The 26,182-nt window shown below is 43.4% G+C and overlaps 1 protein-coding gene across 4 annotated transcripts in view; it reads right to left on the bottom strand.

The window, feature by feature from the left end:
- Positions 1-26,182, bottom strand: part of LOC125458381 (soluble guanylate cyclase 88E-like) — a 135,010-nt gene that overhangs the window by 10,375 nt on the left and 98,453 nt on the right. For all 4 annotated transcript variants that reach the window (XM_048543629.2, XM_048543628.2, XM_048543627.2 and 1 more), the window contains 3 exons: positions 20,890-20,979; positions 19,952-20,098; positions 11,427-11,564 (listed from right to left, as the gene is read on the bottom strand). In XM_048543629.2, coding sequence (XP_048399586.1) covers positions 11,427-11,564; positions 19,952-20,098; positions 20,890-20,979 — 375 coding nt within the window. The remainder of the gene's footprint in view (positions 1-11,426; positions 11,565-19,951; positions 20,099-20,889; positions 20,980-26,182) is intronic.

The raw sequence follows: 26,182 nt of genomic DNA on the forward strand, positions 1-26,182 counted from the left end.
ACTGAACCCAGGTAGCAGCTTTCTGAGGAAGGGTCACCGGACATGAAAACATTAACTCTGATTTCTCCTCACAGATGCCGCCAGACCTGCTATGCTTTTCTAGCAACTTCTGTTTTTTTTCCCCAGGTAGCAACTTTCTGCCATTAGACCCCACAGCAATACATTTACATTGGGCTTCCTCCAAAGTCGTGTGCCCTTATGACACATTTCTTCCATCAGGCATATGGCCTCAATTACGACATGCATTTGCTGTTTACAGAGTGTACTCCGTACCCTTGGATCTTCTTTCAAGAACTGCCTGCCTTTTACTTTGACCTGATCACAGTCTAGAATATGGTTGGCTCACCTTGGAGTTAGTTGTCTTCCACACTTAGTGCACAGTGCATTAAATCCTGCCCCATCTCTCTGTCTCTGTCTGTCTGTCTCTGATGGGGAAAATGCTGGAATACATTAATTGCAGAGCACTTGGAAAACAGGGAGGATGGATAGAGTCAGCATTGAGTTACAAAAGGAAGTCATGCTTTAAAAGCTTCTGGAATTTTCAGGGGATGTAACTAGTAGAGGTTAGAAACGGGGGTGGTCACTGAATGTGGTTTACTTGGATTTCCAGGAGGCTTTCGATAAAGTTTCAGAGAGATTAGCATGTAAAATTAATATGCATGTTATTCAGTATAGTGTACTGACATGGACAGAGAACTGGTTGGCTGTTAGGAAATAGCAGGAATAAACAGGTCTGCTTCCAATTGGCAGATAGTAACCAGTGGACTGCGGAGCTGGGACCCCATCTATTCACAATCAATATTAATGATTTAGATGAGAACCTGACATAATGCCTCCAACTTGGCACTCTCCCAACTTGGATGAGGGTGATTTATGTGGAGCATGCAGAGATGCTTCAGTCAGGACTAGCCAATGTAAACACAGGTACCGGGGATCGCATCCAAGGATACCAGGTATGCCACTTAGGACTGAGATGTGGAGAAATGTCTTTACCCTGAGGGTTGTGAGCCTGTGGAATTCATAAATCATAGATCATAGAATCCCTACACTGTGGAAACAGGCCCTTTGGCCCAACCAGTCCACACCAACCCTCAAAACATTCCACCCAGACACATTCCCGTATAACCCACCTAATCTACACATCCCTGAACACTACGGGCAATTTAACACAGCCAACCCACCAACCCTGCTCACCTTTGGACTCTGCGAGGAAGCCAGAGCACCCGGAGGAAACCCATGCAGACACAAGGAGAATAAAGATCAAAGAACAAAGAAAATTACAGCACAGGAACAGGCTCTTCAGCCCTCCAAGCCTGCGCCGATCAAGATCCTCTGTCCAACCTGTCATATATTTTCTAACGGTCTGTGTCCATTTGCTCCCTGCCCATCCATGTACCTGTCCAAATATATCTTAAAAGACGCTAACGTGTCTGCGTCTACCACCTCCGCTGGCAACGTGTTCCAGGCACCCACCACCCTCTGTGTAAAGAACTTTCCACGCATATCTCCCTTAAACTTTCCTCCTCTCACTTTGAACTCATGACCCCTAGTAATTGAGTCTCCCACTCTGAGAAAAAGCTTGTTGCTATCCACCCTGTCTATACCCCTCATGATTTTGTAGACCTCAATCAGGTCCCCCCTCAATCTCTGTCTTTCTAATGAAAATAATCCTAATGTGCAGACTCCACACAGACAGTCACCCAAGGCTCAAATTGAACCCAGGTCCCTGGGGCTGTGAGGCAGCAGTACTAACTACTGAGCTACCATGCTGCCCAATTCTCTGCCATAGAAAGAGCTGAATGTTTTCAAGAAGGAATTTGATATAGTTCTTAGGGCTGAAAGTATGGGAAAAAAGCAGGAACAGGATATTAAGTTGGATGATTGGTGATTATCATATTGAATAGCATAACAAACTTAATGGTTGAATGGCCTACTCTTGCTCTTATATACTTTTTTTACTAGTGTGACCAATCATCTCCACCTCCTTCATGCTGACAATAAATTGAGATGTTCAGATCGTGAGGATTGGAGGGAGCACTTTTTGGAGCAGGGACACAATATTGATCCAGGAGGGGAGCTGAGTGTGTTAAAAGTGCTTTAATATCTCATTAGTAACAAGTGCAAGGACTTCATCGATTCCTTACATGGTTACTTAATCTTACAATTCTGAAAGACTCTACATGGGAAGTAAACCATTTGAAATATTCAGCCTATCCTGGTATTTATATCCCACTTGACCTTCTCACCCTTCCTCATCTAATCAACAACAGTAAAGGCCTCTAATCCTTTCTCCCTCACATGTTTCACCAAGCTCCCCTAAAACTGCATCAAAATGTTCAGTTTAACAGCTCCCTATGGGAAAGGTCTCTCTTGAATCATGTGGTTTTTATGTCAACACCTAAGAGTTTGGGTTTGAGGAGAAGTTCAAAGAGAAGGCAGATTCAAGTATTGTGTCCAGACTTGGGCTTTCTTTGAACCCTGTTTATGTTGTATGATTAGAAATGCTGTTATACATGGTAATTGTGATATTTCGGTCTCTGTGTTTATCCTTGTATGATTAAGAGACCATTCCCTGAACTCCATTGCTCTTTCGTCTTCTATGTTGTTTATCTCCTCCCCACTGTGTTATTATGTGGGAAGCAGCTCCGTGACATCATCACAAAATGTCTCCATAATCCTAAAGCCCTTATGCAAGTTCTAATTTCTCAACAGGAGGCAGATCATTCAGCCCCTTCACCTGATCCAACTTCAATAATATCATAGATAATGGGAACTGCAGATGCTGGAGAATCCGAGATAACAAAGTGTGGAGCTGGATGAACACAGCAGGCCAAGCAGCATCTTAGGAACACAAATGCTGATGTTTTGGGCCTAGACCCTTCAGAAAAGGGGGATGGGGAGAGAGTTCTGAAATATATAGGGAGAGAGGGGGAGGCAGATCAAAGGTGGCTAGAGGAGAAGATAGATGAAAAGGAGACAGGCAAGTTAAAGGGGCAGGGATGGAGTCTGTAGAGGTGAATATAGGTGGGGAGGTAGGGAGGGGATAGGTCAGTCCGGGGAGGACGGACAGGTCAAGGGGGCGGAATGAGGTTAGGAGGTAGGGAATTGAGGTGGGAGGAGGGAATAAGTGGGAGGAAGAACAGGTTAGGGAGGCAGGGAAGAGCTGAGCTGGTTTTGGGATGCAGTGGAGGGAGGGGAGATTTTGAAGCTTGTGAAATCCACATTGATGCCATTGGGCTGCAAGGCTCCTGAGCAGAATATGAGTTGCTGTTCCTGCAACCTTCGGGTGGCATCATTGTGGCACTGCAGGCGGCCCAGGATGGACATGTCGTCTAAGGAATGCGAGGGGGAGTTGAAATGGTTCACGACTGGGAGGTGCAGTTGTTTGTTGCAAACTGAGCATAGGCGTTCTGCAAAGCCTTCCTCAAGCCTCTGCCTGGTTTCCCCAATGTAGAGGAAGCCAGACCGGGTACAGCGGATGCAATATACCACATTGGCAGATGTGAAGGTGAACATCTGCTTGATGTGGAAAGTCGTCTTGGGGCCTGGGATATGGGTGAGGGAGGAGGTGTGGAGGTAAGTGTAGCACTTCCTGCGGTTGCAGGGGAAAGTGCCGGGTGTGGTGGGGTTGGATGGGAGTGTGGAGCGGACAAGGGAGTCCCGGTGAGAGTGGACTTTCCGGAAGGCAGACAAGGATGGGGATGGAAAAATGTCTTTGGTGGTGGGTTTGGATTGTAGATGGTGTAAGTGTCAGAGGATGATGCGTTGTATCCGGAGGTTGGTGGGGTGGTATGTGAGGAGGAGGGGGATTCTCTTTTGGCGGTTATTGCGGGAAGGGGTGTGAAGGATGAGTTACGGGAAATGCGGGAGACAGGTCGAGGGCGTTCTGGACCACTGCGGGGGGAGATGTTGCAGCCCTTGAAGAACGAGGACATCTTGGATGTATGGGAGTGGAATGCCCCATCCTGGGAGCAGATGCAGTGGAGGCTAAGGAATTGGGACAACATGCCAATGTTGTATATTGCATCCGCTGTACCCGGTATGGCTTTCTCTACATTGGGGAAACCAAGCGGAGGTTTGGGGACCGCTTTGCAGAACACCTACACTTGGTTTGCAACAAACAACTGCACCGCCCAGTCGCAAACCATTTCAACTTCCCCTCGCATTCCTTAGACAACATGTCCATCCTGGGCCGCCTGCAGTGCCACAATGATGTCACCCAAAGGTTGCAGGAACAGCAGCTCATATTCTGCTTAGGAACCCTGCAGCCCAATGGCATCAATGTGAATTTCACAAGCTTCAAAATCCCCCCTTCCCCCACAGCATCCCAAAACCCCGCCTCCCTAACCTGTTCTTCCTCCCACCTATCCCCTCCTCCCACCTCAAGCCGCACCTCCATTCCCTACCTCCTAACCTCATCCCGACCCCTTGACCTGTCCGTCCTCCCCGGACTAACCTATACCCTCCCTACCTCCCCACTTATACTCATCTCTACAGGCTCCATCCCACCCCATTAACTTATCTGTCTCCTCTCCACTTATATTCTCCTCTATCCACCTTCGATCCGCCTCCTCCTCTCTCCCTATTTATTTCAGAACCCTATCCCCGTTCCCCTTTTCTGATGAAGGGTCTAGGCCCGAAACGTCAGCTTTTGTGCTCCTAAGATGCTGCTTGGCCTGCTGTGTCCATCCAGCTCCACACTTTGTTATCTTCAATAACACACAGTGTAGAAACAGGCCCTTCGGCACAACAAGTCCACATCTCCCCTTGCAGCATCCCACCCAGACCCATCCTCTTCCCACCCAGACCCATCCCCCTAAAACCCACACACACCCCTGAACACTACGGGCAATTTAGCATGGCCAATTCACGTAGCCTGCACATCTTTCGACAGTGGGAGGAAACCGGAACACCTGGAGGAAACCCACGCAGACACAGGGAGAATATGCAAACTCCACACAGACAGTTACCTGAGGCTGGAATCGAACCTGGGTTCCTGGAGCTGTGAGGCTGTAGTGCTAACCACTGAGCCACCCTGCCGCCCAGTTTTATAATTTATAAACAGTTTCCAGTATCATATTCCCAGTAATTGCAAAAGTAAATTTCTTGAGTATTTTTACATTTCATAGACTCCCAGTGTGGTAGCAGGCCATTTCACCCATCGAGCCCATATGAGCCCTCCACAAAGCATCCCACCCAGACCCACCCCCTAGCTTATCCCTGCATTTCCCCACCCTAGACACTATGGGCAATTTAGCATGGCCTGCACATCTTTGGACCATGGGAAGAAACTAGAGCACTTGGAGGAAACTCATGCAAACATGGGGAGAATGCACAAACTCCACACAGGTAGTCACCCAAGTCTGGAATCAAACCTAGGGCCCTAGTGCTATGAGGATCAGTGCTAACCACTGAGCCACCATACCACTATACATTACCTGTTCACCTCACAGTGACACTACTAAGATTTTCTGTATTTTGGTTTGTATTTTACTGTTTTGTTTTATGTCGCTTGATGGCTTAATTTCTAAGCTTCGTTTAGCTTCTGAATTTTCTTTTTGTCTCCACTGCTGCTATTCATTTGTGTTCTCCCTCATACTGCTCTGATCAGACAATCTGATCAGTTACCTCTGCTGGTTCCCTCCTTTCCACTAGCTCACAGGACAAAACTTCTCTGGGGTGCCCTGTGCCCTTGTCCTAAACTCACATCTTACCCCAGAATCTCTCCTATCTCCCTGTACCCTCTCCAAGCACAGTCCATCTTTTCCAAGAGACCCACCTTCTGATCCCTTGACCGTAATTCCACTGAACTGCTGATGGCCAATCTTCTGTGCCTCATTTCATATCAGATCAGAATAGGTTAGTCCTTGATTGGGCCCGTAACATATTGTTCTCAGAAACTATCCTGAATACACTCTATGAATTCTTCCTCATGGCTTCCTGTGCCAACCTGACTACTCCCATCCACTGAAGATTAAAATCACCATGATTAATGTACTGCATTTGTTACATGCCCCCAATGTCTGCTGACTTATTCCATGTCCCACCATTTAGCTGCTATGAGGGGTCCAGTAGACTCATCTTACCAGGGTCTTTTATCCATTTTTATGTCTCATCTCTACCCATATGGAATCCACACCTTCCCATTCAACATAATTTCTTGTTATTGTACCTACTCAATGCCACACCAACAATGCTAACCCACCAACTTTTCCTTTCTGTCTGTCTTTTCAGAAAGTTACACACTCTTGAACATTTAGTGATAGTAGGAACTGCCGATGTTGGAGAATCTGAGATAACATGGTGTGAAGCTGGATGAACACAGCAGGCCAAGCAGCATCAGAGGAGCAGGAAACAACCAAAACGTCTGACCCAAAATTATCACTGGAGAATGGTGACTTGTATACTTTTCACTGTAGTCCTTTACTTGGGTACACATTACAATAAAATCTGATAAAAATGAATAATAAAGATTTCTTTAGCTGAAAGCAGATTGCTGAAGGCTAAAAGGAAGCTGGGAGATGCAAGGGGCCAGAATTGGAGGAATGTTAAATTCTGAGAATGTTGAAAGGCTAGACATAGTTGCAGGGATAGAGAGGATTCAAGCTGTGGATGGTTTGAAATACAAGGATGAGAATTTTTAAAATGGAGGTGTTGCTGGACACAGTCAATAAACTTCAACCTGCACATAAGTAAATGGCAAATAGGATTTTGCATCAATTAAGATAAACCACGGAATTTGGAAAGAGATCATGTTTATGAATGGTGCAAGATAGGACCATGATCAGGAAAACATTGAAGTAGTCAAGTCTGAGTTTCTCCAGCATTCTATTTGAATCAGATTTCCAACTTCCATATTATTTTGCTTTTATATGACTTAATGCCAACCTCCTGCCTTCTCTCTGTAGCCTGCACATTGTTTCTACTTACATAATCATCTAATACCTTCCTGAATACTTCAGTTGAACCTGATACCTATTTCCAGGCTGAGCTTTTTAGATCCACACCACTCTCTGTGTAAAAATGTTGTTCCTCATATCATATGCTGTTACGATATGAAGACAGACACCCAAACCAAATCAGGCTTACTATGTCTGTGTTCAGGACTATAAAATTAAAACCTTCAAAGAACTTCAAAATTGACCCCAGTGGTTCTAACCAGACTTTTGAATAACCAATCCCAAACTCTATGAATAAGGTACTTGTTTGTATCTTAAACAAAAGATTTAACAATTTATTAACAATATAGTATTTTTAATAGTGCCAAACTAATCAACAAAGTAATCTGAGCTGTGCTTTAAACCCAAACGCAGCTTTTTCAGCGTTCATTCACATAAAAGACAATAAAACAGACACAAAGGATAAATAAAAGATAATAATAAAACTGGCCAGATTATTTAAGAGTTTTCACAATGCATAGGCATTGATGATGGTTTCTTTGTTGAATTCTGAAGATGTCACTTTATAGTTAACTCAAATAAATAACGGCAGTAATATTTATAACTTTTTTTTCTATTCTCTGAACTTTCAAGAGCTGATAAGGGACCTTAAGCAGGAAGTTTTCCAATCTTCACGCTGTAACATAACCAGATTCATTATCACTGACAACACAGTCCAAATTTCAATTCAAACTCTGACCACTCCCCTGACGGACTGTCTCCTCCATGAGGTCCTAGTTACCTTTCAACATCTGCCGTCTGCTTGAATGTGAGGTCTTTTCTAGACTTGCCGAAACCAGTTCTCAGGTACTGTCATTGTTAATAGCCAGCTTCTGCCACCTGTTTAAACACAATGCTCTTCCCTGGTGACAAAGCATCTGCAGAACCTTTTGATCAGGAGCCAACCTGCAAGTACCTTCCAAATAAACAAAAGCTTGTTTGGTCTGTTTTTCTTTTTCTTTTAACAGAAGCTGTCACCAACAGTCCAAAAGTCATAGCTAAAGCTCACAGCTTCCAGTTCACAGCTCCAAACCAAAGTTGATAATAGAATAAAATAAAAATAATGGAAAAGTCAGCAAGAATTTTAACAATACACTTCTGCAAAGCACTTTAACTACGCCCTATCTCATTCTTGATCCTTCTACAAGCAGGATCCCAGCAGGAACAGTTTCTTCTTATCTATTCTGTCCAGATTTCTCATAATTCTGAAAGCTTTAGTCTCCTCTTAGCCTATGCCTTTCTATTGAAGATAGACCCAGTTCTTCAATCTATTTTTACTGAAGTTTCCCATTCCTATTCTTTTAAACTTCTTCTGCACCCTTTCCAATGCTTTCACATTTTTACCTTATTATACATTTTAAGTGTAATGCCCAGAAATTCTGGTTTTGGTCTCCAGTTGTTATTGTTCTTTTTAACCCATGAAATATAACTTCTCTCACACAGCTTTTATGCAACACTGTATAGAGCACCTTTTGGAACTTAAGATGGCACAGTGCTTAGCACTGCAGCCTCACAGGGCCAGCCACTTGGGTTTGATTCCAGCCTTGGTTGACTGTCTATACTAAAACTATACATTTTAAAATGTTTTACCAAAAAGATCCTACCTATTATTCTTGCACATGTTAAGTAAGTGTCACATACAGTGTGGAATCAGACCCATCAGCTAACAAGTCCACACCGACCCTCCGAAAAGCAGCCCACCCAGACCCATTTCCACCTGCACCTACCCAACCCCCCCCCCACCCCCCCCGTAACCCTACACTTCCCATGGCTTACACACCTAATCTACACATCCCTGAACAATATGAGCAATTTAGCATGGCCAATCTACCTAGCCTACACACCTTTGAACTGTGGGTGGAAACCAGAGCACCCAGCGGAAACCCATACTTACACAGGGAGAATGTGCGTGGAGAATGCATCTTTGATGCTGGAAGTGGACTCTGGGTGTTGAGTGATTTGTTTGGTCATGCCATATCAACAGTCCCCCAGTGAAAATTGGATTGTCCTCACAAAGAAAGCGTACTTTATCTCCAGGTCAAATCTTTGCGAAAACAAGATTTTGTTTGTCAACTCAAAAAATCAGCATTGATTGGAGAAAGCAATCAAATGTTTCGACAAAGGGGGCACAGCTTTAAATTGAGGGGTGAAAGATATAGGACAGATGTCAGAGGTAGTTTCTTTACTCAGAGAGTAGCAAGGGAATGGAACGCTTTGCCTGCAACGGTAGTAGGTTTGCCAACTTTAGGTACATTTAAGTTGTCATTGGATAAGCATATGGACGTACATGGAATAATGTAGGTTAGATGGGCTTGAGATCGGTATGACAGGTCAGCACAACATAGAGGCCGAAGGGCCTGTACTGTGCTGTAATGTTCTATGTAAAAATACATCAACTTGCCTGTTCCTCTGATGCTGCTTGGCCTGCTGTGTTCATCTAGGTTCACACCGTGTTATCTTGAACATATGGTACCCAGTTTTGATCTGCTTGTAACCATGGCTCGTAATGGTTATCAGATCATACTCATTAACCTCTATCTCTGTGATTAATTCATCTATTTTGTTCTGAATACTGTGCACATTCAAATAAATAGCCATTAATTTTGCCCTTTTACCATTTATTGATCTTTTGAAATTGAGTGCATAATGTTAGCTTGGAATTGTTTGCGGGTTAGGGTAAGAATTAGTGAATGGGATTAGACTAGATTGGTAAGGAGTTCTGTAGAGTCATCTAATGGGACTAGATTTTGTATGGCACAGAACCATGTTGTTTGTACCAATGGGATTATTTTAGGCTTGATATTGAGCAAAAAAAATACAGTGAGCTAAAAAGATTAGTTTAGGTTTGATACAGGATCATCTAGAGTGAGAAAATGGGATTAAACTTGGATTAATAAAAGGTCATGTCAAGTGAGCTTTTCATACTTTGGGCTAATGTTTGAGGATAATATGTGAGCTAATGGGAAAAGTTTTGCTTTGATACAGGGTCATGGAGAGCGATCTAATGGGTTTGTTTTTGAACTGACACAGAGTCTTGTAGAGTGCACTAATGGGATTACTTTGATTTGGAAACAGGGTTATTTTGAGCGAGCTAGTGGGATTATTTTGGGATTGATACAGGGTCAGGTAAAGTGACCTAATGGGATTAGTTTGGGTTTAATAGATATCTCTGCCAAGTGAACTAATGGGATTAGTCTGAGATTATCCAGGCTCCTTTAGTTTGAGTGAGTTGTGAGCGTGGGTTTTGATGCTTGATCGTGTGAGATTTGTGGAGACCATGTGGAGTGATTACATGGGATTTTTTTGGGTTGTTACAGGGTCATGTGGAGTGAATTTGATAGTATTCATTTTGAATGACAATGTGATATATGGTGTAAACAAATGGAATTAATTTGATTTTGATACAGAGTCATGTAGAGGAAGCTAATGAAATTTGTACAGGATCATGTGGACCAAACTGTTGGGATTAGTTTGGGTCGGATACAAGTTCATATGGAGTGAGAAAATGCAATTACTTTGTGGTTGTTGGAGTGGGTATTGTCAAATGATCTAGTGGGATTACTACTGGTTTGAAACATGGTCACATAGAGTGTGCTGTTGGGATTTGTTTTGAATTTGACAGATGGTCAAATAGAGTCAGCTAAGAACATTACCTTGGGATTGATAGAGTCAGTAGTGAGTAGGATTATATTGGTTTGTGGATTCATCTAAAGGGATTAGATTGTGTTTTGATAGAGGTTCTGTAGAGTGAGCTAATGGGTTTCATTTAGATTAGATTAGATTAAATTACCTACAGCAGGGAAACAGGCCCTTCAGCCCAACAAGTCCACACCGCCCCTTGAAGCATCCCACCCAGACCCATCACCCCATAGCCCACATACCCCTGAACACTACGGGCAATTTAGCATGGCCAATCCACCTAGCCTGCACATCTTTGGGCTGTGGGAGGAAACTGGAGCACCCAGAGGAAACCCACGCAGACACGAGGAGAATGTGCAAACTCCACACAGACAGTCGCCCGAGGCTGGAATTGAACCTGGGTCCCTGGTGCTGCGAGGCTGCAGTGCTAACCACTGAGCCACTGTGCCACCCCAAATGTTTATGTTTCATACAGGGCCAATATAACATTGCATAGCGTGGGATAATGAAATTAGTGATGGGTTGATACAAGAATGTTTTGAGTGAGGTAATGGAATTAACAAGGTCAAGGTCATGCAGAGTGACCATCTGGGATTAATTTGAGACTGTGTTTGGAAAACTACAAGACATTCTCAAGGGTGTGAAAGTCCTGTAATCTCTACTTTTCCAGACTTTGGATTCCCAATTGAAACCTTCTCTTTTTCAATTATAAAATGTCTCCCCGTTTTCCAAGCTTTTCCTGAACAAGTCCAATCCAGGCACTTTTGACATAAATCGCCAGAATATTTAATTCATTTCCAACAATTCCAACATGCTCCTAATCTTGAATCATCTGGAGCCTGATGTTACCTTTGTGAAAGAATCCTCGTCAGTGCTGATTCCCTGCATTGACATTTCCAGTGATGCTGTTGATGTAACTATTTCCCCTTGCTGAGAGTGTTCAGAGTGAACAAGTTCCTCATCATCCAAAATGTTGGTTGGATTTATCTGGAAATGGAGACAGAGGTAGAAAAGCTGAAGCAGGAAGTTCATACTCCATCTGCTTTAGGTGGAAAGAGGAGGGGTGGCACAGTAGCTAGCTGCCTCATAGCACCAGGGACCTGGGTTCAATTCTAGCTGTGGACGACTATGTGAAGTTTGTATATTCTCCCAATGTCTGCATGTGTCCTCTCTGGATGCTCCAGTTTTCTCCCACATCATAAATAAGTGCAGGCTAAGTGGATTGGCCATGCTACATAGCTTATAGTGCCTATGGATATGCAGGATAGATGGATTAGTCATGGGAATGAAAGGTTACAAGGAGAGGGTGGGATGTTCTTCACAGGGTCAGTGTGATCTCTATGGGCCAAATGGCCTGCTTACACATTGTTGAGATTCTAAGATCCTAAGGAAGATGCAAGTATTTAGTTTGAGAAGTTGGACTATAAAGTTCTTGAACAGATTGATAGAAGAAGAATGGAGGTATTAGAAGTTTTGGCAGATTTAAAAGTGGATAAATCCCCAGTTCCAGAGAAGTTGTATCTATGGCTGTTGCAGGAGATGAGGGAGGAAATTACAGGGGACCACTAAACAAATATCAAAGAACTGTAGGTGCTGGAAATCAGAAACAAAACCAGAAATTGCAGGAAAAGCTCAACAGGTTTGGCTGCATCTGTGAACAGAAAGCAGAGTTAACATTTCAGGTCCAGTGACCTTCTTCAGAACTTTCCTAATCACAGGTGCTGCCAGATCTGCTGAGTTTTTCTAGTGGTTTTGTTTAGAAAATTTATAGGGATTCTGACTCAGATTTTTAACAGCAGGGAACAGCCAATGTGGCTCCATGTTACAAGAAGGTTTCTGTAGATAGTCCAGTGAATCAATGACCAGTGATGGGGAAACTATTAATTAAAATGAATCTCTATTTAGAGAGGCAAGATTTGATTGGGGATAGTCAGTATGACTCCGTAAGAGGGAGGTCATGCCTAACAAATCGCGTGGAATATTTCAAGGACGTGACCATGTGTTTGGATGATGGTAGGGCAGTTGATATAGTAGTTACGGATTTCAGCAAGACCTTTAACAAGGCCTCAAATGGGAAACTTATAAAGAAGGTAATAGCTCATGGGATTCAGGGTAACTTGGTAAAATGGATCCAAGATTGACTTAGTGACAGGAGACTGGTGGTAGAAGGCTGTTTTGTGTGACTAGAGCCCGGTGTAGCACATGAATTAGTACTGGGTCCCTTTTTATTTGTGATATTTATAAACTATGAAGACGAGAATATAATAGAGGGGGGTGATAAGTAAATTTGTGGATGACATAAGGATTGGCCAGGTGGTTGACAGTGAGAAGGAAGGTGTTAGATTAGAGGAGGATGAAAACGGATTGGTCAGATGGACCAATCAGTAGAAGTTGGAATTTAACCCTGATAGATGTGAGATTATGCAGTTTCGAAGAAAGAACAAGACAAGAACAACAAAGAACAAAGAAAATTACAGCACAGGAACAGGCCCTTCAGCCCTCCAAGCCTCCAAGGGATTTCTCAATGAATAGTAGAATATGAGGAAACTCAGTGGGGCCTTGGGGCGCTTGTCCATAAATCACTGAAGGTGGCAGGACAGGTTAACGAGATAGTTAATAAGGCATATATAGGACTCTTGCTTTAATCAAGCCTGGCATTGATAATAAGACAGTGAAGGGGGACATGAAGGGATTTATTTAGGCTACTTCTGGAGCACTGTGTGCAGTTCTGGTCTGCGCACTATAGAAAAAATGTGCTTACACTGAAGTGGGTGCAGATGTTCACCAGGATGTCACCTGGGCTGGAACATTTTAGCAATGAAGAGAAACTGGATAAGCTTGGGTTGTTTTCAGTGGAGCAGAGAAGGTTGAAGGGGGACCCAATAGAGGTGTATAAGATTATGGCATTGAGTATAGTAGTTGGGATGTTATGTAATAGTTGTATAAGTCATTGGTGAGGCCACACTTGGAGAATTGTGTACAATTTTCATCACCCTGTGAGAGGAAAGATGCAGTTAAACTGGAAAGTGTGCAAAGAAGATTTATGAGGATGTTGCCAGGACTAGTAAGCCTGAGTAACAGGGAGAGGTTGGCCAGGATAGGACTTTATTCCTTGGAATGTAAGAGATTGAGGGGTGACCTTATTGAAATGTATAAAATCCTGGAGGGTATAGATAGGATGAATGCATAAAGTCTTTTTCACAGGGATGGGGAATTGAAAACCAGAGGGCATCAGTTTAAGGTGAGAGGGGGAAGATTTAAGAAGGATCTGAGGGGCAACTTCTTCACGCAGAGAGCGGTATGTATGTGGAACAGGCTGCCAGAGAAAGTGGTTGAGGCAGGTACGATAGCAAAATTTTAAAAATAAATTGGATAGGTACAAGGATGGAAGAATTTAGAGGGATATGGACCAAATGTAGGTAATTGGAACTAACTGAGTGGGCACCATGGTCAGAATGGACCGGTTTGGGCCAAAGGGCCTGTTTCTATGGTGGATTACTCAATGACACTATGATTATCAGGGACATGGACAAGGAGAATACAAAGTTGCTGTTCCCTTTCACCAAAGGATCAACAACAATGGGAATAATATAAAACGAAGGCCGCAGGTTCAGAGGGGAATTAAAGAGATCATTTTTTTACTCAGAAGGTGGTGTATATCTGGAATGTACTGCGTAGTGTAGATGAGCAGAGAGATCTCGGTGTCCATGTACACAGATCCTTGAAAGTTGCCACCCAGGTTGACAGGGCTGTTAAGAAGGCATACAGTGTTTTAGCTTTTATTAATAGAGGGATCGAGTTCCGGAACCAAGAGGTTATGCTGCACCTGTACAAAACTCTGGTGCAGCTGCACTTGGAGTATTGCGTACCCGCATTATAAGAAGGATGTGGAAGCTTTGGAAAGGGTGCAGAGGAGATTTACTGGGATGTTGCCTGGTATGGAGGGAAGGTCTTACGAGGAAAGGCTGAGGGACTTGAGGCTGTTTTCATAAGAGAGAAGAAGGTTGAGAGGTGACTTAATTGAAACATATAAAATAATCAGAGGGTTAACTAGGGTGGATAGGGAGAGCCTTTTTCCTAGGATGGTGATGGCGAGCACAAGGGGGCATAGCTTTAAATTGAGGGGTTAAAGATATAGGACTGATGTCAGAGGTGGTTTCTTTACTTGGAGAGTAGTAAGGGAATGGAACGCTTTGCCTGCAACGGTAGTAGATTTGCCAACTTTAGGTACATTTAAGTCGTCATTGGATAAGCATATGGGCATACATGGAATAGTGTAGGTTAGATAGGCTTGAGATGGGTATGATAGGTCGGCACAACATCGAGGGCCGAAGGGCCTGTACTGTGCTGTAATGTTCTATGTTCTATGTTCTATGAGTTTAGTTGAGGTGGGAAGGTTTCTTTTCCTTGTGCAGTAGACACGTGGCTACAGGGCTACTGTCCGAGGGAGGGCTTCATTACGTGGATAATTGGAGCACATTCTGGAGAAGGTGGGACCTGTACATTAAGGACAGGTTGCACCTGAACCAGAAGGGCATAAATATCCTGGAAGGGAGGTTTGCTTGAGCTATAAGCGATGGTTTAAGCAAGATTGACAAGGGAATGGGAACCGGACTAGTAATTCAGAGGATGAGGTATTCAGCCTTCCAACAGACACAACAGGGAGTGAGCTTGTTAATAAAGAAATGCAGTCGATGAAGCATAATTGTGGACACAGAGGTGGCTTGAGGTGTGTATACTTCAATGCTAGAAGTATCAGAAATAAAGCGGACAAATTTAGAGCATGGGTCAGTACTTGGAACTACGATGTTGTGGCCATTGCAGAAACTTGGGGAACTCAGGGACAGGAATGGTTGTTTGAAGTTCTGGGATTTAGATGCTTTAAAAGAAATAAGGAGGGTGGAAAAAGAGACGGGGGAGTGGCATTGTTGGTGAGGGCTTGTATAGCACCTATTGAAAGGCAGTACAAGAATGATATGTCTACAGAGTCAGTTTGGGCTGAGGTCAGGAACAAACAAGGAGCAATCACTTTGTTGGGGGGTTTTTACATGCCCCGTAATAGTTGCAGAGAAGTGAAGGAGTGGATTGGGAGGCAGATACTGGAAAGGTGCAGAAGTCACAGGGTTGTAGTCATGGGTGACTTCAACTTTCCGGATATTGATTGGAAACCTTTTAGTTGTAATAGTTTAGATGGAGCAGATTTTGTCCAGTGTGTTCAGGCATGATAGACAAACACGAAGAGAGGCTACTTTGGGTTTGGTGCTTAGCAATGAACCGGGCCAAGTGTTAGACCTGTTGGTAGGAGAATATTTTGGTGGTAGCGATCATAACTCTGTTACTTTTACAATAGTCATGGAAAAGGATAGGTACATACAGCAGGGTAAGTTTTATAACTGGGGGAGGATAATTACAATTCTGCTAGGCAAGAACTGGGTAACATAAAATGAGAACAGATGCTGTCAGGAAAGAGCACTATTGAAATGTGGAGATCGTTTGAGGAATGTATACTGTGTGTGCTCGATATGTTTGTCCCTCACTGGCGGGGAAGATGCGTTCAAGTGAGGGACCCTCAAGAAAGTTCGAACAACTGTAGATGTCATGTACATGGATTTCAGTAAGGCATTTGATAAGGTTCCCCATGGCAGGCTGATGGAGAAAGTGAGGCCACATGGGGTCCAGGGTGTGCTAGCTAGATGGATAAAAAAACTGGCTGGGCAACAGGAGACAGAAGGTAGTAGTAGAAGGGAGTTTCTCAAATTGGAGACCTGTGGTGTTCCACAGGGATCTGTGCTGGGACCACTGTTGTTTGTGATATATGTAAATGATCTGGAGGAAGGTGTAGGTGGTCTGATCAGCAAGTTTGTTGATGACACTAAGATTGGTGGAGTAGCTGATAGTGAAGGGACTGTCAGAAATTACAGCAGAATATAGATAGACTGGAGGGTTGGGCAGATAAATGGCAGATGGAGTTCAATCCGGGCAAATGTGAGGTGATGCATTTTGGAAGATCAAATTCAAGGGCGAACTATACAGTAAATGGAAAAGTCCTAGGGAAAATTGATGAACAGAGAGATCTGGGTGTTCAGGTCCATTGTTCCCTGAAGGTGACAATGCAGGTCAATAGGGTGGTCAAGAAGGCATATGGCATGCTTTCCTTCATTGGGCGGGGTATTGAGTACAAGAGTTGGCAGGTCATGTTGCAGTTGTATAGGACTTTGGTTCGGCCACATTTAGAGTACTGTGTACAGTTCTGGTTGCCACATTACCAAAAGGATGTGGATGCTTTGGAGAGGGTGCAGAGGACGTTCACCAGGATGTTGCCTGGTATGGAGGGTGCTAGCTATGAAGAGAGGTTGAATAGATTAGGATTATTTTCATTAGAAAGACAGAGATTGAGGGGAGACATGATTGAGGTCTACAAAATCATGAGGGGTATAGACAGGGTGGATAGGAAAAAGCTTTTTCCCAGAGTGGGGGACTCAATTACTAGGGGTCATGAGTTCAAAGTGAGAGGAAGAAAGTTTAAGGGAGATATGCGTGGAAAGTTCTTTACACAGAGGGTGGTAGGTGCCTGGAACGCGTTGCCAGCGGAGGTGGTAGACGCAGACACGTTAGCATCTTTTAAGATATATACGGGCAGGGAGCAAATGGACACAGACCATTAGAAAATAGACGACAGGTTAGACAGAGGATCTTGATCGGCGCAGGCTTGGAGGGCCGAAGGGCCTGTTCCTGTGCTGTAGGTTTCTTTGTTTGTTTCTTTGACTAGTTAAGAGGAAGAAAGATGTTTATATAAGGTTTAGGAAACAAGGAATGGAAAAGGCTGTAAAGGGATATAAGTTATCTAGGTAGGAGCTGAAGAAAGGGCTTAGGCGCATGGTGGCACTGCAGCCTCATAGCGCCAGGGACCCTGGTTCGATTCCCGCCTCGGGCAACTGTCTGTGTGGAGTTTGCACATGCTCCCCGTGCCAGCGTGGGTTTCCTTCGGGTGCTCCGGTTTCCTCCCACAGTCCAAAGATGTGCAGGTTAGGTGGATTGGCCATGCTAAATTGCCTGTAGTGTTCAGGGGTGTGTGTGTTATAGGGGGATGGGTCTGGGTGGGATGCTTCAAAGGGCAGTGTGGACTTGTTGGGCCGAAGGGCCTGTTTCCACACTGTAGGTAATCTAGTCTATACGGGGGCATGAGAAAATATTGGCAGATAGGATCAAGGAAAATGCTAAGGCTTTTTACACATATGTGAGCAATAAGAGAATGACCAAAGAAAGGGTAGGGCCAATCAGGATTGGAAAGGGAATTTGTGCTTGGAGCCTAAAGAGAGAGGACAGGTCCTTAATGAATACTTTTCTTCGGTATTCAGAACTGAGAGGAACCTAGTTTTTAGAGGAGGACAGTGTGAAACAGGCTGGTACGCTAGAGCAGGTTGATGTTAGTAACAAAGATGTGCTAGGAATTTTGAGAAACTTGAAGATCGATAAGTCCCCGGGGCCAGATGGGATTTATCTAAGGATTCTACGGGAAGTGAGGGAAGTGATCACAGGGCCATTGGTGATGATTTTTTTTGTCCTCACTGTCTATGGGCATAGTGCTGGAAGATTGGAGAGAGGCAAATGACATCCCCCGTTCAAAAAAGGAAATAGGGATAACCCCGGAAATTACAGGCCAGTTAGTCTTCTGTCAGTGGTGGGCAAATTATTGGAAAGGGCTCTGAGAGACAGGATTTATAATCACTTAGAAAGGCACAGTTTGATTTGTGATAGTCAGCATGGATTTGTGAGGGGTAGATCATGCCTCACAAACCTTATTGAATTCTTTGAAGAGGTGACCAAACACGTGGATGAAGGTAGAGCAGTGGATGTGATATACATGGTTTTAACTAAGGCATTTGATAAGGTTCCCCGGAGGCAGAAAGTAAGGAGACATGAGATAGGGGAAAATATGGCAGATTGGATTCAAAATTGGCTGATTCTTAGCAGACAACAGGTGGTAGTGGACAGAAAATAATCAACATGGTTACGAGTGGTGTACCACAAGGATCTGTTCCGGGGTTCTCTTCTGTTTGTGATTTTTGAAAATGATTTGGATGTAGGAGTGGAAGGGTGAATTAGTAAATTCAAAGGTGATTCACATTGTGGACAGTGCAGAGGGTTGTTCTAGGTTACAAAGGGAGATAGAAAGGACACAGAGCTGGGTTGAGAAATGGCAGATGGAATTTAACCCTGAAAAGTGTGAGATGATTCATTTTGGAAGGACAAACTCGAAAGCAGATTACAGGGTTAATAGAAAGATTCTTGGCAGTGTGGAGGAGCAGAAGGATCCTGGGGTTCATGTCCACAGTTCCCTGAAAGCTGTCACCCAAGTGGATAGAGTTGTTAAGAAGGCATATGGTGTGTTAACTTTCATGATCAAGAGCCATGAAGTTGTTCTCCAACTGTACAGAAGCCTGGTTCAGCCACATCTGGAATATTGTGTCCAGTTCTGGTCACCTCATGACATGAAAGATGTCGAAGCGTTGGAAAAGTTGCAGAGGAGATTTACCAGGATATTGTCTGGAATGGAGGGAAGGTCTTACGAGGAAAGGTTGAGAGAGCTAAGGCTTTTCTCTTTTGAACAACAAAGGATGAAAGGTGACTTGATATACGTGTACAAAATAATCAGAAATATAGATAGAGTGGACAGTCTGAGACTATTTCCTGGGGTGGAGGTAGCTATTACGTGGGGGCATGGTTTTAAAGTGAGCGGAGGTAGATATAGGGCAGATGTCAGAGGTAGGTTCTTTACTCAGAGAGTGGTCGGGTCGTGGAATGCATTGCCAGAGAGGGTAGTGAAGACAGGCTCAGTAGGGGCATTTAAGCGGCTATTAAATAGGCACATGGATGATAGTTTAAGTTAGGAGTGGAGGTTAGATAGCCCTCAGGATTAGGGTAAAAGTTCAGCACAACATTGTGGACCAAAGGGCCTGTATTGTGCTGTACTTTTGTGTTCTATGTTCTATGTACCCTTGAATGGAATGACTTGTTCAGTCGTATCAGAGGGCAGTCAAGAATGACTGTGGGATTGTTGTCGCATATAGGCCAAAACAGGTAATGATGACAGATTAGCTTGCTTAAAGGACTTTAGTGAAGCAAATGGGTTTTTACAAAAACTGATGAGAGTTCCATGGTCACTGGATCTGAAAATTGAGTTTGATTTGTCTCCATAGACACTTCTAGACCCACTGAGTTTTTAAAGCAATTTCTGTTTTTACCTTTGGACTACTAGTCCAATGACATTAACACAACACTAACAGTCTTCGGGCTTGGTACAAATGTAATCAGCTATTCAGAGCTCTCTCCTCATATCGGTGTATTAGTTATGTAGACAGTGGATGCCTCACCAACTCTCGCTTTCCACCCAGCGATGATTCTGGTGTTAAGGTTGTCGTGCTGATTGCTTGAGTCTCAAACTGTGGACAGGCTGCCTGTGCATTCCCATCCTTATCCCTTTTCCCCTTCAGCCAATATGTTTCAATCTCCACATTCCCCTCAAAAGAAGCAGAACGTAGAGTTAGAGAGAACACAAAAGAAACAATAGTACAATGCCAGTGTGCTATCCAGTTCTAGACCCTATCCAGTGTTACATCTCAGTTCTGGTGCTCTATCATAGCCTGTGTCTGTCCAGTGCTTTGCCTCTGGCCAGTGCTCTGTCCTAGTGCTAATGTTCTGCCCAGTACCATGTCTGCCTTGGTCCTTTGACCAGTGATACATATCAGTACCAGTTCTCTGCCCCATGCCCTGTCCAAATCTCAGTGCTCTGCCTCGTTTGCAGTGTTACACACAAAAAGACACCCAAAGTTATAGTGTTGCACGTATACTAACTGTCTGACTGTCTCCATTACTTCCACTACAGGTGTCTGACTCTTCCAACCTGATTCCCTACATGTCCTAACCCACTTCTGCCGCTCCAATCCCATTCTAACTTACCCATGTTAGTCCAGAGCCTCCTTACAGGCTGCCATCCTCCTGCTTCCCTTCCTTGTATCCTCCAGTTAAACAAAGTAAATGCACTGATCTCAGATACAACGGCACAATGACAAATGGTTTACAGCACCATCAACTTCTTGTGGGCAAATTGAAATCTTGGCTAAAACCTATTCAAGTCACCCTGCGACTCCCTTGTTGCCTCATGAAACCTAACTTTCGAGGAAGTCTGTGAATTTGAAAAACATATTGCCTAAACACAATGTTAGCCAGCAGACCTTAGTTAGAAACAGATGATATCCCAATTCCATGCCTCATTGACAGTATGAGCCCTTGAAGTTGGTCAGAACTGTACCTTTATAGTTATCATGCCCCGTCGCTCAAAGATGAATGGGCTGTCTATAAGGTGCTCGTAGGTTGCGCCACTCAACTGTATGTGCATCTCCTGAGAGGAGAATTGGAAATAATGGTAGAAGGTTATATAACAGGAAAACTCCACAGTATAATCCACAATGACAGAGTATTGCAGCACTGTGATTCACTGTAACACAGTAAATTGCAGAACATAGAACAGTACAGCACAGTCAGCAGTCTATGCCTGATGCTGGCCATAATGCCATTCTAAATTAATCTCATCTGTTTGCAGATATCTGTTGATACCCCTCTGTTCTCTTGACTGTCTAAGTGCCTCTTAAACATTGCTATCATATCAGCTTCTACCATTCCTCTGGCAGCACGCTGCAGGTACCTACCATCCTCTGTGTAAACAATTTCTCTTGCATATCTCTTTTAAACTTACCCCTTCTCACCTTAAACCTATGCCGCCTATTACTTGACATTTCCACTCTGGTAAAAAGACCCCATTCTATCCATGCCTCTCTAATTTTATATACTTTTGTCAGGCCACCCCCTCAGCCTCTGACGCTCTAGTGAAAACAATCTAAGTTTGTCTAATCTCTGTTTATAGCTAATATGCTCCAATGCGAGCAACATCCTAGTAAACCTCTTTGCACCCTCTCAAAAACCTCCAAATCCTTACTACATTATGGTGACCAGAACTGCACACAGTACTCCAAATGTGACCTACTTAAAGTCTCATACAAGTGCAATATGACTTGCCAACTTTTATACTCTAAGCCCTGACCAATGCAGGCAAGTAACTGTAGACCTTCTTTACCACCTTATCTATTTTTGTTGTCACATTCAGGGAGCTATGGACCTGTACCCCCGAGATCTTTTTGTATATCAATGCTGCTAAGGGTCCTGCTAATTACTGTATACTTCCCTCTTGCATTTGACCTCCCAAATTGCATCACATCACACTTTACTGGATTAAACGCCATCTGCTATTTGGCTGCCCAACTTCCCAAATGATTTATACCATGCTGTACCCTTTCATAACCTTCCTCACTATCTGCAAATTTATTAATTAGACCACCTATATTTTCTTTCAAATCATGTACATATGTAATACACACAAGAGGTATCCCAGCACTAATCCTTGAGGAACATGACTGATTACATACCTACAGTAAGAAAAACATACCTCCTCAAATACCCTCTGTCTTCTTTGACCAAGCCAATTTTGTATCCAACTTGCCAATTCACCATGGGTCTCATGTAACTTAATCATCTAGACCAGTTTATTGTCAGTGACCTTGTGAAATGCTTTAGTAAAGTCCGTGTGGACAATTTTCACTGCCTTACCCTTATCAATCACCTTTGTAACTTCTTCAAAAAACTTCAAATTTTGAGACAAAGTCTCCCCCGCACAAAGCGTACTAACTCAATTGCAGAGCAACACTTATGAGTCAATCTTCATAGAAACAGGCCCTTCAGCCACCATGTCTATTCTGACCAGCAAACACCAAATTACGCTAATCCCATTCACCACTTGGTCCATGCCTTGGTATTTTAAGTACTCATTGAGATGTTTCTTAAATGTTGCAAGAATACCCACTGCCACCACCTTTTCAGGCAGCACATTCCATATCTCTGTCACCCTCTGGATGATTTTTTTTTACTCAGCTCTCTCCCAAAACTACTTACTCCTCACCTTAAACTTAGGTCCCAGTCTTTGTCATATCTGTCATAGGAAGCGGTTCTTATAATCTCTTCTGTTCTCTGCTTCTCATAATATTGTGTACCTCAGTCGGATTACCCTCAGCCCCCTTTGCTCCAAGGAAAAGAAACCTGGTTTATCCAGGCTGTCCTCATGACTGACTCTGCGCAAAGAAGCCATCAAACAACACTGGGAGGTGCACTTCAGAGACCTTCTCAAGCAGGGCTCTGTCATCAATCTGAGCATCCTTGAATGGATCACACAATGATGTTTCTGTTGGATTCAGAAAAAAAAGGGTGGCACGGTGGCTGATTGGTCAGCACTGCTGGCTCACAGTACCAGGGACCTGGGTTCGATTCCACCCTCGAGTAACTGTCTGTGTGGAGTTTGCACATTCTCCCTGTGTCTGCATGGGTTTTCTCCGAGTATTCTGGTTTTCGCCCGCAGTCTAAAGATGTGCAGGTTAGGTGGATTGGCCATGCTAAATTGCACCTACAGGGATGTGTAGATTAGGTGGGTTATAGGGGGATGGGTCTAGGTGGAATGCTCTGAGGGTCGGTGTGGACTTGTTGGGCCAAACAGCCTGTTTCCACACTGTAGGGATTCTATGATTCTATGAATACGCTACATGCCATGAGCTCAGCAACACCCCAGCCCTGCATAAAGTAGCAAGGCTGTCCACCAGCTTAAGAACAACAAGGCTGCTGGAGCACTGAGGCATTGAAGTGTGAAGACAAAGAGCTCCTGCTGCAATTACACATCCTTCCTTCCTTATCTAGAAAGAGTAGGGTATCCCGTGAGAGCTCTGAGACACTACAATCACTATTGTGTATTTTTCCCTTACTAGATCTCCCAAAATGCATCACCCCATATTTATCAGAATTAAATTCCATCTACCATTGCTCTGACCAAATTACCAGCAATATCAGATGGTAGCCTCAGACAATCCTCCTCACAATCAACAATAGCACAACTTTTTGTGTCATAAGCAAGCTTACTAATCAAACCTTCTACATTAATGTCCAAGTTGTAAACATACTTTGCAAATGTCAAGGATTCTAGCATTGATCCCTATGGTACACTGCTGGTCACAGGCTTCAATTACAAAAACAACCTCCACCATCACGTGCTATTTGTAAGCCAGTTTTGAATCCAGTTTACCAACTTGCCTTGGGTACCATGGGCACACATCTTTTGGACCAACCTACTATATGGGACCTTGTCAAAACCCAAATAGAAGTCCACGTAAAATACATCCAACTGTATTACTCTCATCAGTATTCACCATAAGCTTTTTTTTAAAAAAACTCTGATCCATTCAGGATGGCACGGTGACTCAGTGGTTAGCACTGCTGCCTCACAATGCCAGGAACCCAGGTTCAATTCCACCTTTGGGTGACTTTCTGTGTGGAGTTTGCATGTTCTCTGTGTGGGTTTCTCCAGGTACTGCAGTTTCCTCCCACAATCCAAAGATGCGCAGGCTAGGTGGATTGCCCATGCTAAATTGTCCACAGTGTTCAGGAATGTGTTGATTAGGTGGATGGGTGTGGGTGGGATGCTCTGAGGGTCAGTGTGGACTTGTTGGGCTGAAGGGCCTGTTTCTACACTGTAGGGATTCAATGATTATATATTGAGTCACCTTTCATGAAACTTAATTACTCCCTCCATAAAATCCGTGCTGACTATCCCTGATCAATTCCTACATTTCCAAGCATTGTTTAATCCTGTCCTTAAGAACTTTTTCCAATAAATTCCCTGACATCGGACTAACTGGCCAGTATAATTACCTTGCCTATCTCTGCTTCTCTTCTTGGACAAAAGAACTATATTAGATATTCTCAAGACATCTGTCATATTGCTTGTGGCTAATATAGTAACAGATAGTTCCACAAAGGCCCTGACTTTGCTACTTTACATCAGGCCCTGGGCTTAATGTATCAGTATGCCAGTTCATACATCAAATAGATCCTCCTTATTAATATTACATGTTCTAGAACCTGACCATCCAAACTGAAATTCCTGGTTACAATGTCTTTACTCTGTGAATACGGATGAGAAGTAAACATTTAAGGCCAGACCTGTGTCCACTGGCTCCATGCTCAGGTTGCTTCATTGGTACCTAATGGATCTCACCCTTTCCCTGGAATCCTGTCACTCTTAATATACTTATGAAAGGTACTTATAAATCCCATCTGTCAATGACATTTTGTGGACTGTCTTCCCCCCCCAATTCCCTTTTTATAGAACCCCTACACTCTCTATACTTCTGAAGGGCTTCCCCTGTTTTTAATGCACTGTAGCTGACATAAGCTTCCTTTTTTTACTTTTCAAACTTGCGATGCCCTTGGATTTGATGCCCTTGCCCTTCACTTTTAGAGGAAAATGCTGGGCCTGAATTCTCATGATACTAGTTTTAAAACACCCTCACTTTCCAGATGTAGACTTATGTGTTAGTAGCTGCTACCAGTCTACATTTGCTAGATCCTGTATTGAGATTGAAACTGGCCTCCCTCCAGTCTAGACACTTAACTTCTGCATTTTCTTTATCCCTTTCCATAATGATAAACTTAGAGTAATGATCACCGTCCCAATTTGCCAGCTGATCAATGTTGGACTGTAACCTGAAACCATCCTCCTCACTACCAACACCAATTTTTTTGCAATCTGCAAATTTATGAATTAAACATTTGACATTCACACCCAAGTCATAGATATGGCAAACCAAAAGGCCAGTTTATTTGCTCGTATGACTATATAATTCACCATAACAGAGTAATTTAGCACTGTTATTCACGACAATAGTGTAACACAGCATTGTACCGCTAGAGCAATTCAGAATTAATTCACAGTAACAGAGCATTAAGAGAAAGAAACCAATGTACAAAAGTTGCAGAGTTACTTTCACCTAGAATGCTATCCATTGTGTCTAAAGTGCCACCTACTGCATAGAGAGGGACACACTGACTGCACCATGACGTACATTGGAAAACACAGCAAGACTGTTCGAGTATCTCCTCATTTTGCGTTTATGAGTCAACAACAACTTTGACTTATGCTGGGTATTTTACACATTGAAATATTTCAACACAGCCTGAGCCAAGATAGTGATATTAAGTCAGATGACCAAAGACCCTGTCGAAGAGATCATTTTTATGGTGTGACTTCATGGTGGGAAGTGAGATTAAAAGTCAGGAAGTGTAAAACATAGGAGCAGGAGAAGGCCATTTAACTCTTCAAGCCTGCTCCAGTATTTGATAAGATCATGGCTGAGCTTGCTGCATTCTCACTTTCCTGGCTTTCCCCATCATCCTTGACTCTTTTCTCTATCAAAAATCTGTAATTTTAAAGACTTAGCTTCAACTACTTAATGGGAAAAGAATTTCACTGATTAACGACTGAAAGAAAAGAATCAGAGATAATGGGAACTGCAGATGCTGGAGAATCCAAGATAATAAAATGTGAGGCTGGATGAACACAGCAGGCCAAGCAGCATCTCAGGAGCACAAAAGCTGACGTTTCGGGCCTAGACCCTTCATCAAAGAATCTCTACTTTTAAAGGAGCAATTTTTATTCTTAAACTATGCCT

Source organism: Stegostoma tigrinum, chromosome 13, assembly GCF_030684315.1.
Source record: "Stegostoma tigrinum isolate sSteTig4 chromosome 13, sSteTig4.hap1, whole genome shotgun sequence".
Lineage (NCBI taxonomy): Eukaryota > Metazoa > Chordata > Chondrichthyes > Orectolobiformes > Stegostomatidae > Stegostoma > Stegostoma tigrinum.